General features: G+C 38.7%; 1 protein-coding gene across 1 annotated transcript; it reads left to right on the forward strand.

The window, feature by feature from the left end:
* The first annotated feature begins 806 nt into the window (after window positions 1-806).
* LOC122656873 (mediator of RNA polymerase II transcription subunit 20a-like) lies at window positions 807-11,657 on the forward strand. The gene is made up of 5 exons (XM_043851562.1): window positions 807-915; window positions 1,272-1,414; window positions 1,591-1,769; window positions 1,942-2,031; window positions 11,201-11,657. Exons 1-5 carry the CDS (start codon window positions 902-904, stop codon window positions 11,423-11,425), a joined length of 651 nt encoding a protein of 216 aa, XP_043707497.1. The 5' UTR covers window positions 807-901; the 3' UTR covers window positions 11,426-11,657.
* Window positions 11,658-12,921: the final 1,264 nt, after the last annotated feature.

Here is a 12,921-nt window from a genome sequence, read left to right on the forward strand (position 1 = left end):
AGATTCCTAAATGTAATCCAGTGACCCCCTTAATTAGACCAATACTATAATTAACTTGAGTTTTAGGTTGTTTAATATTAGTCCATAATAGGAATATTAATTCTATTCTAAATAGAATTCTAACGGGTGAAGTTTTTTAAAAACTTTTAGTACAATAAATATATAAAAATTAGTAAAAAATAAAAAAGATTATAAAAAAAATATGAGAACAAACCAGATAAAATAATGAATCACATATAAATGAATTTTGAGTTTATACCATTGAACAAGAGAAGGGAGTCGAAGAGTTGAGGGTTTCTTATTGTTTTAGAATACAGATTTACTATTTTATTCAATTCAAATTCTAAGTGAACCGACTTTACAATTTTTTTAAAAAATGACTAAACTCGTTGAGTTTGTCATGACTTGGGTAAAAATACCAAGTCTTATTTAACTCGAATGATTTATGACCCAGGCTCATCATTTTTTACCCTGACCTAGTCTGCACTCTACATGACTCTTGACTAGATTTTCCAAAATTTTGACTCGACTCGAACGACTCGCCCAGTCAAAATCCGATTTTTTAACTGTTTTTTTCTCTGTTAAGGGTGCAAGGGATGTGTGCGTTGCGCGCGACCACATGAGTTATCTGTCCCAAAAATGTTTAACATGAAATAGGTGAAATAGTTCATCACCTATTTCAAAATTTTGACTGAAATTGATTTTAAGATCACAAAAATAAAATGCAAAAATTATACCAAACATCTTTCAAAATGGAAAACACCCCTAAAATAATGCTGAAAATCATACCAACCAAAGAGATTCTAGCAGCGGGTGAAGGCAATAAAACATGTGACACAAACAAGCTCCAAAACACCTGCTCGCCATCCTTCCCTCGAGTGTTCCTCTTCCGGCGGAGAAGATGCCCCTTAAATGGTAAGAAGAAAAACAGCTAATTTAGTTGTATTTTTTCAAAATGATTTTTCGATTTTGGGTTCAGGAGCTACTTTCCCCCCATCTTTTTCGAACAATTTGTTGTGTTTTGGATCGATGGACTTCAGAAGTTCTGATACGAATTTCGCTTTTATCACCGCACAAAAAATAATCTGAGCTTGATAAATTCGAAGATTCGCAGAAGAACAGTTTGATTTCGGATTTAAAAAAAAAAAAAAAATTTAGAAGAAGATAAACGTTTTGTTGTTTTTTCCCAAACCTGTGCCATTTCACTGGATGGGAAGACGGGAAATCTGATTCTTTTTTTCTATTGTGATTTTCTTTTATTTTTATTTCAGGCTCCTCCACTGGCAACCTAATCCAGGAACAACTGTGAGTAGTCAAATTCTTACAGAAGTCTCTCAGTGCGTGGAGAGCATCAATGGCGTAAAGGAAGGAAGATGGAAAGCTACTCTCACATTCTACAAACCTATGTTAAGAGGTTATACTTTTCAGTTTCTCTTACCCTAATTTCTTTTGTATTTTGTTTCCCCTCTTAGCTACAATCGGTACTGCAAGCTCAAGCTAGGGATTCGTTTACTCACGATATGATGTTTTTATTTGTTTATTTATTATTCATTATTGACTTTTTATAAATCCTTAACATTTAACCATCAGACCAGAGTATGGCAGCTGATTATCCTCGCGATTTTCTGGGACTTTCACTTCAGGAGCAACCCAGCAAATACTACTGTATCATTCGTGGTCAGCGTATTGTAGTTGAGACAGATTCGACAATTCAGATAGTAATGGAGAAGTTGCAGTCTTACAAGTCTCGAGTCTCGCTTAATTTTGAGGTATCCCCCCAAATTTGGCTTCTTTCAACATTATATGTATTAATCTGCACATTTTTTTTTAGATTTATTAGGTTGATAATCTTTGCAATTCCCATTAAATAAAAGAAGCACTTATACAATAGCATGCTTTAGGAGCACCTTATAACATAGGTTCTGCAATTCTTTTACCCAGGGGTTTCAATATCAACTTGGGGACTTCCAACTGAGAGTCGGAAAAGTAGTCCCTGCAAACTCTGAACATTTGAGGGGAATTGTTATGGAGGTATGTTGTTTCGATGCATATCTTCTTGTAGGCCTTTAGTACTACGTTGCTTCTCATTTTGCAGGCCTTTGTTGCATTAACACAACACTGAATTGATACCGCCAAAGTAAACATAGTTTCATAGTTTCATATGTTGTTACCTAGGAGTTATGTTGGCCTTGAGTTCTTGTGGGAACTATTTAACTTTTCATTTTGATGATACTGGTACGATACTATTTCCAAAAACAGTATACACTATCAAACTTGGGTCATGGATTGAGTTTAAAATGTAAAAAATAGGCAGCATAGCAAAAATCAGGGCAAAAAACCAACTCCTGGGTCTCGAAACCAAGGTTTCGAATTGGCTTGGAGAAAGTACCAAGTTTTGACCGAGATATGGTTGAAACCTAGCATATCTCGGTTTCGGGGCTGGCCGAAAGGACTGAAACCATCCTTGAAACTGAGAATTAGAACCTTGGTAATAGGTAACTTTAATGGGCTTAACTTATGGGTAGGAGGTACGAATATGGAATTTACTTTAATAGTTAGTCTAGTCAGTGTCTGGAAACATCCTCTCTGCGAAAGCAGGGGTAAGGCTGGCTGCGTACATTATGACCCTCCCCAGACCCCACAGTGGCGGGAGCCTTGTGCACTGGGTACGCCCTTTTTTTTTAGTTAGTCTAGTCAGTGTCGTATTCTTTATTTTAATTATTATTAAAGAGTTTTAGTTAGGTTGGATTAGGTCTCTATGAGTCCAACTTTGTTTCAGTTGTTTCTTTATTTTATGCAGGGTTTTAGTAAGTTAAGACTACCTCCATAGAAATCTATTGGTTGGAGAAGTTTTAAGATTAGTTTAGTCTGTTTGTGAGCCTTTTATATAAAGGTTGTAAGCGGCTTTAGTCATGCACAGGAATTTGATGAATGAAAATTGGCTTTTGCCTTTTGCTTCTGTGGGATTCAGAGCTCTCTCTGCTGTGGTGATTCCAAGCCGAGGTTTGGTGGGATTCCAACCCTGAGGATCAGGTGGAATTCCCGAGTCATATATTCTCTTCTTTTTTGTCTTCTTCCCTCCATTGATCAGGTCAGATTTGAAACTTTCCTTTTCCTGCACAAGTTTTAATTTTTTCTAGTTTCTTAAATCTGTTAGCTGAACTAAATAGTATTCTGTCAGCCTTTGATATGATCTGTACCTAGTTTCTGTTTTGTTTGTTAGTCCTAAGTTCTGATTTCATACTAATCATATGGATTCTGTTTGTTGAATATCTCTGATATATTCTCAAAATCTGATTGTTGTTTTGTGCCTCTGAGTTCCAGTTTCCTACTTCAAGATGGAAACCTACAGAACTTAGATTTCTCTTTTGCTGGTTTTGGTTCCTACCTTCCTGCGATTCTGGTTTTATTGAGGTTTCTTAACCATAAATTCCTTAAGACCCTACATACCCCATTAAAGTGCTCCTAGCTAAAAACTTATGGAATTTTACAATGCAAGGCTTAAAACCACCCATTTCCAACCTCCCGGGGGGGGGGGGGGAGGAAGCTATTATGTAGGTGATTCAATGTTTCTACTTAGCTAAGTACTGAAACCCAAACAAATGCCTCCACCCTTGGGGGCATGATGTCCCCTATATGTTTTTTATATGCCGATATCTTTCTGGTTCATTTTCAGGGTATATGTAATATGACCTAATTGTGAAGAGCCCTACAGTACCATCTGTCCAAATCATGATTGCCCAACTGCATAGCATTGTCCTCTATCTCTCCTTATGGCAAACTTATCCTAAATAAGGTGTTTCTCATTTCCTCCTTGTCACTCTCAGTCCGTATTGTGTTTAGCTGGCCTCCTGGTGCAAACCCGAGAGGTTAAGCAAGCCAAGATCGAATCTGGAAGAGAATAGGTAGGTATGAAAATAGATAGCTAAGTTGTAGAGCTGGAGTCCCACCTGTCTACCAGCCGTAGGAGTCCCACCTAGGCCTGCTGTAGGAGTCTCATCTAAGCCCACTTGAGTCGCACAAGAAAATATTCAGATAGTTATGCTGTAAAAATTCATTGGGTGCCTTTGAGAGCAGCCCATGGTTTGCATTATATAGGGGTGAAAACCTTGAATACAGCTGAATAACATTAAAGAGACCCTTAGAATTCCAAAACCCTTTTGGAATTCCCCATACATAGAGAACAATTTCTAGACATAGAAACTATCCCCAAGACCTAGAAAGCTGTTCCCAAGACATAGAAAATTACAACCAAGCAAGAATAACTACTTAGCTAAGAAAACTAAATGATTAATTAATACTAAAACCCACTACATTAATTAACCGAGGAACATGAAGGGACAAACTAAGAATACAAAAAGTCTTCTCCAGCAGCTGTTCCAAAATAATGGACCCAAGTGTACCTAAAAAGAACTATATAAAATAAACTCAGCAAGGCCAGGTCCTGGCCACTGGCCAGCCTATCCGCAAGGTATGGGCTTGGCTTGGTGCTGGCCTTGGACCATCATATGGACCATCCGACCATGTTTTGAAAAAGAACCTTGTGAGCCAATTTCTCCCTGGATCACCTCCTTGGATCCATTCATCCTCCAAAGACCTAAGCATTGAACAAATTCTCGCCATGACTGACCTCACATATTATTTTGATGTGCTGTAATCTTTCTTTTGAAGAAGTAGAAGAAATCTATTCTCTTTTTTTTACGCTATTTGCCCCTTTTTCTTTGTCGTGGTACATGCATGTCTATTAGGCCAACTGTCTATTTACAAATTGCAAAAATGGCACGGCTAGATAGGGGTTGTAGTAGAGATGTGGATGATTAGTTGTTTTGGTGGCCAGGTTAGAAAGGGGACATTTCTCTAAAATTTTTATTTTAAAGAATACATTTGATGGAAATTAGGCGTAACACCTTCCCGCGCTGCTGGGGTCATGGGTGGGCCTCAGTATTGCTGTGTGAGCATGAACATGGGAGTTGGAGTTGAACTCATATCAAGGGAAAAAGGAAATGTAGATAAGTTGTTACAATATGTATGAATTACTTCAACCCTAGAGACCACCAGAAACATGTGACCGAATAATGTTATGCTTATGAGTTGTTAATAAATGTGATAACCGATATTTAATATTTCTAATCAACTCGACTTGGGTGAGCTGTATTGGATTGGTTACAGAAATCAGCTTATGCCATTCCACTCCAGCTAGGCCAATAGTCTTGTCTTTTTCTAACACTTTAAATCTAGTAATTTTTTATAAACAAAAAAATGCTAAATTTTTGGCCTTTCTGTTGTCTAACATCTGCAACTTGCACCACATCATCCTGTGCATTTTAGTTGTTGGGCTTCTTCATACAACCATCTCAGTCGACTGTCGTTCATTGTCACATATTGATGCTACCCTAAGTTCCCAAAAAATGCACTCATTTATGATTCTACAGCTCCTAGCTTCCACTAATCCATCTCAAATGTTTGCATTTTATCTTTGTTATTATTTATGGCTCTGGTCACCTAACATTACGCTCCATAAAATGTGGATGGTTTTATGGACACCTTATAACCTCTCAGTTTGAGTAATATGTATTGATTGTACATCAAACTAGAAGCTCCTCTCAGCTGCGTCCACCATGCTTCAGTTTGATGGTCAATCCCTCTTGTCTTCTCTGTTCTCACCCCCTCTCGCGTGCTTTCTTGCTACAAAAAATTCCACTTAACTCCAGCTTATCTTAAGCAGTTTTGATCTAGACATTCCGCAATAGTTCTAATTGCATTTTCCCTCTCCAGTAACTATGTGATGCAGAAGCCGAAACCATGATTAATTTGGCTGTTCTTTGATTTTTCGTTGGAGCCTTTTTATTTGTTTGTTCTTTTAGCCTAGGGTTAAAACAGTCTTTTTCATGGTTTATCTTCTTAGTTCCCCTCCACGATTTTAGAGGGATTAGTATTTTATTTTATTTGTTTTAGTTGTTTACACTTATACTCCTATTTAGAGTATAAGTCTATTCTATGTTTTAGAATTAGGATTCAGATTAGGAATCCCAACTCCTAATCTGATTAGGATTGCTTTAGATTGATTATTTGTAAGGCCTTTAGGCCCCCCTTTATTATTATAAATAGTAGAATCGTGGGAGGCTCCCCCACCTATTATGTTTGAAATTTTGTTTCTTCTTGCTGCTGCCGCCATGACTGCTGCTGCTTCTCTGTCTTGTGTGTCATATCAAGACCCCTTGTGAGTTATATCAAGGGCTAGGGTTGGAGAAATCCAGCGACTCCTTGCATCTCGCAGATTGGGAGGTTCTTCTTCTTCTTCAATCAAGCTCTTCAAGTTGCTGCCATTGAAGTTCTTCTATTACAAGTAAGCTGTTACAGAATTCTGCAATTAATTAGTTCCTTCTTATTCCCTAACCCAGCCCTACATCCTCTATCAATTTCCGTAACCCTCAACCCCATTAAATCTGCAACTCCTATTTTAACTAGGATTCCTTCGTAACTACAGATCTGACCATCAGTTTTCATTAAACTTCTAACCACAGATCCCTCACAGCAGACCTTCCACTCGACCTAACCTGCAGCCTTCATCTCAACAACTAAACCCTAATTTCCTCTCTTCTCCATTACACCCCAACAACCCTAAACCTGCCTAGACCTAACCAGCCATCCAAATCATCCCATACTTCAGCCGAACCCTATTCCCTACCTCTGTGACACTCGGCCAGAAGCTCTTGGCCTGATTCCCTCTAGAAACCCTAGACCCCTTTATCCTCTTTAGTCCTAAAACCCAAAACCCTAACCCTAATATTCTGAATTTCTATTTCTTATTTAAACCTAGTTAGATCCTATACTAATAGACTCCTAAAAACCTGCAGACCATTATCCAATAAACCCTAACTCAATCTCCCATTCCTAACCCTAACTTCTGCCCTAGTAACCCTAATCTGTCCATTCGGCCAGCCCTAAGACAGAACCTGGTCCTACGTGAGATTTATTTCACCTAGGCTACATTACTATGTTGTCAGCAAACAACATTCACCATAAGCAATGATTTATAAGTAATGCAAAGAGATTGGGATTGATGTTAACCTGCTTTCTTTGGAAACTTGTCACATTCCCCCCTAGCTATTCTAGCATTAATTATGAATTCATGAAACAAATATTCTAAGTCAACAATTTTACTATTTGGTAATGCTGATGCTCCAATGAGCATGGTGGGGATCACTTCTCCAACACAGGGACAGGTGCCACTTTAAAGAGTATAATGTAGAAGAGGTTCAAGTAAGAACCACTCTACTGTAGGATTGATGATAGGTTGCATCAGAACATCAAAATAGCAACAAAACCAGAATTAGTAACTTAAAGAATAAGAACCAAACCAGCCAGCAGAACTTCACCAAACTTGGATCGAGTGGAGGTGGTGTTGAATGGATCTTATGCTCCAAAAACCAGCCAATTCTGATGGCCGAATGTTGAGATGTGAAGAGGGCTTGAAATTAGAAACCAACCTTCAAAATACAAGGTTATTGGAGATATCAATCTGGCCGGCAGTTGGGGAAACCAAGCACGGTCGAATGAAGAGTAGGATGTTCCCTCGAGATGCCCTGAATATGGTCGCAAAAGGGTCACAGGTTGCTGGGTTCTGGAGTCTTGAAGTTGCAGCAGGTTCTGATGGAGGAAACCGAGCCGCAGGAGCTGTAGGCCCTCAGTTGATGGTGTAGTCAACAGCAACAGTGTTAGTTGTTGATCAAGGTTGCAATCAGGCCTTCACAGTGGTTTGCTCTCTCACAGCAACAGTAGCAGCAGGGGATCGACTGGAAGTAGAAGGAAGAAGATAGATGGGGATAGGGCATTTCGGCTCTCTCAGCCCTTCATCCTCTCACCAGGACACAAGATTGCACAAAAGCAATATTCCTTCATCTTCATAAATCGTTGGGGGGCTCTTAAGAGCTCATAATATTTTATGGGCAGCTATTGCTTGCCTTATAAGTTAGAGAAAATTAGAAATTTACAAGAAAAGGAAACAAACTGAAAATAGAAACTTAAGCCTACTTTCTAAATCTGAAATTAAAAACTAAACTGAGCTAAGGTTGTTTAATAGACAACCACAAAATATCTAAAAGAATAATTCTAAAATAGAAACAACACTGAACTCCTAAATCTCCCATGCATTGACAAAATTGACTCTTCTAATAAAGATCCATGCAATCTGGTCTTGGGCCCCACAGGATCTCCTGGTAATATTCCCACCAAGACAAATATGGGGCTGTGATACTGTTCACGTGAACAGTGTTTTGGTATTTTCTTCTTCATATTTTGATCTACATCAGAGTACCTCAGCTGTACATGGTGGTCACACTCCTTGAATTCGTGTGATCTTCATATTTCATAAACTTTTCACCCCTTTCTTTTCCAAGGACATACAAGATGCTCTCTCTAGGTAATTGTCATATGTTTCCTCCAAGTCAATAAGGACTATCTAAAGGTCTTTCCTTATCTTACTAAACAGTATAATTTATATGAATTAGCTTATATGATTCATGTTAAATATATACTATGATGTGAAATGATGTGCTGACATTCTAGATGTAGAATGAAGTTCTTGGAAGTCCAAGTTATATAGAAGCATATAATTTGTGGATCTAAAATGGAGTCAGGGATGACCACTTGAGTGGCTTTACCGAACCTGCACAGGCTCATTCCTTGAAAAGTAAAAACCTTAGTTGTAAATTTTGTTTCGGTGGCCGTTTTGCTCAAGGGACCCAATGTACTTGACTTCGTGAAAGTCCACCTTCTTGATTAAAGTTCTCTGATTGATTCAAGCTCCAGTTAACCAGTTTACCCTCTACCTGCGAGGAAATCACTGGCCATATGGTTCATTAATTTTTTTAGAGGAGCTTTTCTGCATACATCTGGAATAAGTGTTTTCCTGAGGACCTTAATTCATTTAACTGTAATTTTGAACTAAATCTAGTTCATCTAGAATTCCAATATTATCCATTAAATGTTCAGCATTGACCAATGTCATTGTCTCGAATTTGATGACATTCTGACATCTGAGTTCATCGGCATAATTTTTTGGCTAGAATTATCTCAATTTCTAGAAACCCAACTTATCCATTACTTCATTAGAATCTTGCTACCCTTTATACGTTTGTGTTTGTTAAGTTAGTGGGTTCCAAGTCAATGATTTTATTGTTTGTAAGCAGTAGAGTGACGTGCTTCCTGCTACCCTTTAGGTACAACATGAGAAACCTTGGTTATCTTCGTTTTTTTTTTTTTGGGTAAATGACATCTAGGGTACCTAACGTTTTGAGAAATTGTAACTTAGATACCTGACGTTTCATAAATTGTGCTTGGGATAGCTGAACCAGATTAAAATTAATCAGGTTACTTAATTTTGTATTCATTTCCAATTTTACCCTTATATATTATTTTTTAAATAAAAATGGTGGGATCCACATCACCGTCCCCTTCTTCCAACAACCCCAGCCTGTCGTCCCACCCAGCCCTGCAACCGACCCCACACAGCCCACCCCCTCCTTCCCCACCTAGACCTACAACCTGCCCCCGCCCTGCCCTGCAACCTACCTCCATTGCTTCTTCCTCTTCCCCACCCGCCCCCAACCTTTGCTGATAACAAGCAAAATTATTTGTAGGAAGTGCTTCTCTGAATTGGAAGAGACAAAGATTAATCAAAGAAACCCAGTGACTCTATTGCTCCCTAAAATGTACAAGTGGAGTTAGTGTCGCTACAAAAAGAAAAAGAAAAGGAAAAAGAGGTAAAAACTGATGAAACGAAGCAATTTTAGATAAAGTGCTTCAGCTGAATTGGTATAACAAAGAAAACAGAAAAAAAAGACTAGTGGTTCCATCATTGAACATCGTTTCTGATCTTGTTAATTCATATTCATTCAAAATTTGAACTAACGAAAAATGATATGAACCGAAGGCTTCCGTGCACTCCATCCAGTAAAATCTGATCTTGCCAATTCCTCATCCTTAACTGTCTAATGGTGTCTCGTAATTAATACGGAAGCGCAGCGACTGCAGTCAGCCAGTGGATTTCATACTCCAGAAGGGAAGACGGTCAGTGGATCAAGCCAACTTCATGGAATCGAGCTCCATAGAACTCAAGGTGATGTCAAGTAACGATCTAAAAGCCTTCAACTTCTTCCAAAAACTATCCATCTACTTTCATCTCCATTGTGAAGAACGGCAACAACAAAAATGAGAAAGAGAAGCAGAAGAAGCAGCAGCAGCAGCAGCAGCAGAGGACACCGATCAACAGAGAAGGAGATGGAAACCCTCAATGGAATCATGTGATGTGGTTTGATCTGAAAGGGGATAAGCTTCTTCTGGATGACTGCAATGACATCTTTATTGAATTCGATCTGCGTTGCGAAGTGATCGTCTTTGGAAACAAGATCATCAGAGAAAAGTGCCGATCAAGGATTTGATGGAGGAAGAAGAGAAGACATCCAACTCCAACGGAATAGTCAGGTTCATGAGTTACCAGGTGCGGACCCCCGACGGTAAGCCTAACGGTGTCCTGCACTTCTCTTATAAGATCCCAAACAGGGACTGAAACCTTTCAGAGTATGAAGGTGCAGTTGGGGAACAGAGCACAATCCCAAACAGGTAATAAAAGTCTTCAAACCTTTTTTTCTTTTGAGAGCAATTAGAAGGCTGCACCCACTTTGAAGACACCCACGAAGGTCAGGCCAGTAGATCTCAGGCTGGGTTGCACATCTCAACCATAGGCAGAATCAGAAGATCCCCAAGGAGGTGTGGAAGAGGCTGTGGTCATGCGACACTCTACCATGGGGTGGGGAAGGGGGGCAGGTGGGATTCAGGAAGTAGTAACGGTGATGTGGGTCTCATAATTTCTTTTTTTTTAAAAACTTAAAGGATAATGTATGAGGGTAAAATTGGAAATAAACAAAAAAAAAATAGAATAACATGGTTAACCTTAATCTATTTAGGTATCCCAAACATAATTTATGAAACGTCGGGTATCTATGCTACAATTTCTTAAAACATTAGGTACCCTAGGTGCCATTTACCCTTTTTTTTTTTTTAAACATTACTTTTCTAGACTTGCTGAAAGTTCTGTTGTCTTCAAATTACTTATTTGGCTTTTGCATCATTTAAGTTATGTCACGTTTCATCTTTGACATGCTATATGAGGTTTATATGAAATTGCTTCTACTTGCAGGTGGAGTATCTTCCAATTTCATCACTAGATAAATCCAGACAGATCATGGAAGAGTTTGTTGAAATATGGCAAGAAATTGTATCAAATAGATCATTGCCGGGTCACTTTATGCATATAGATCCAAATTTTGCTGAGTATGGACTCTCAGATCACTATTCTTCACAACATACAGCTGTTCAGTATGCTTCGGTCATGGCTCAATTGATTGCTACTGTAAGAAACTAGGAATTCAAGATTTTATATTATAGCTTTCCCTGCTTAAAATTGTACTTCTCCTTGGTTTATTCACAATTTTCGTTCAGAACATTGAATTGAAATATCTTAGGTACTGGGGGTTCTCCCTCTATAACACTGATAATGACATACAGATTACATGTTTATTTTTCAAACAGTAGCAGCTGGAAGACAAATGTAGATGGAAGTGTTTGTGTATGATAAGGGAACTGAAAGAAATTTGTTCTTGATTTGAAGTAAGGATATCTTAGGACTTACGTCAGGCCCATTATCGTTAATGTTTAATTGATGTTTCAGCTTTTTGACATGCCATGTTCCAGAAGGGTAACAAAGTGAATTCTCTACCTGGGGGATGTGTTTACATCTTAGAGTATCATTTGTCGCAAAAATAAGAAATTTCTAAGAGTATCAACCTTATATTTAATCCTAGTGATCAAGACAGTAGATTAGGAGATTGAGATTCTCAGTACCAGAGGCAGTAATTTTTACCAGCCACGAGTCTGTGTGTGGGCTCCTGTTTCTTTCATGGTGAAAGTACCATATCATTCATTTGAAACAAGAAACAGCAGTGAGGTTGTCTTTCTCTGGGTGGTTCCTTGTGGTTCGTAGACCTTAGCGTGACTATACATGTTTTTGCTGGGTTTTTATAGTTGTAGATTTTTTGCACTGTCACCTTGTATCTTAGCATTGTTACTGATCATTTATCCCTTCATTAGATTTTGTCTGTCCCCTTATTTATCTGAATTCTTGCATCCAGATCCATGGCATAGAAAAACAACATGCTCTTTCTTTTATTTAAACAGTTAAGTTCTCGGAAGTTAACCTCCAGTTTCATTGATGAGTCTGGATCACCTACCAAACTGTACGTGAAGCCTACACATATCGGTAGGTGATCTGGGTTCTTCATTGATAGCTGGGATTGTAATAGGAAAGAAAAAATCCATCTAATGCTTAGACCCAGAGGAAAAAGACTTCTGACAGGGACATGAAATGGGGTTGGATTAGTAAAAGCCAGCCATATTATTGTCATTTTTCTATCAACCAGTAAAAAGGTTGTGGTAGTCTGGAGAGGGTTTTCCTGGTGGGTCTTGGTTTGCCACATAGCATATCAGATGGGATTGCATTTCTGTGGACAGGTGGACCTCAAGATCCCCTGCTCACACGTTTAGTCTTGGTTCACCGAACCAGCTAATTGATGGATCTGGGAGTTCTAAACAATCTAATACATCTCATTACATGGTTGTCACGATAATGGACCAAACTGTAAGTAGGCTCTTAGCGCTTCAAAGAGTGCAGTGTTTCCTGGTATTTGAAATATAAAACAAGCCAAGCTGAGCTGGGCTGAGCTTTGCACTCATCAATTCTCATTTCTCACCCAGGCTTTCTTTTGGCCGACTTGTGGTTCAGTTTGTTAGGATTTGATGGATTTGTACAATTCAGTTTGGGTGTTTGGGTTGAAGCAGCCTCAAAGCCTAAAACCCATGAGG

The sequence above is a fragment of the Telopea speciosissima genome, chromosome 3 (genome assembly GCF_018873765.1).
Source record: "Telopea speciosissima isolate NSW1024214 ecotype Mountain lineage chromosome 3, Tspe_v1, whole genome shotgun sequence".
Classification (NCBI taxonomy): domain Eukaryota; kingdom Viridiplantae; phylum Streptophyta; class Magnoliopsida; order Proteales; family Proteaceae; genus Telopea; species Telopea speciosissima.

What these genes read in the sequence shown, in the direction of transcription:
- LOC122656873 (XM_043851562.1), top strand. An exon ending in GAGTCTCGCTTAATTTTGAG is followed by an intron (nt 1,770 to 1,941) that starts GTATCCCCCCAA and finishes TCTTTTACCCAG; the next exon opens with GGGTTTCAATATCAACTTGG. An exon ending in TGAGGGGAATTGTTATGGAG is followed by an intron (nt 2,032 to 11,200) that starts GTATGTTGTTTC and finishes TTCTACTTGCAG; the next exon opens with GTGGAGTATCTTCCAATTTC.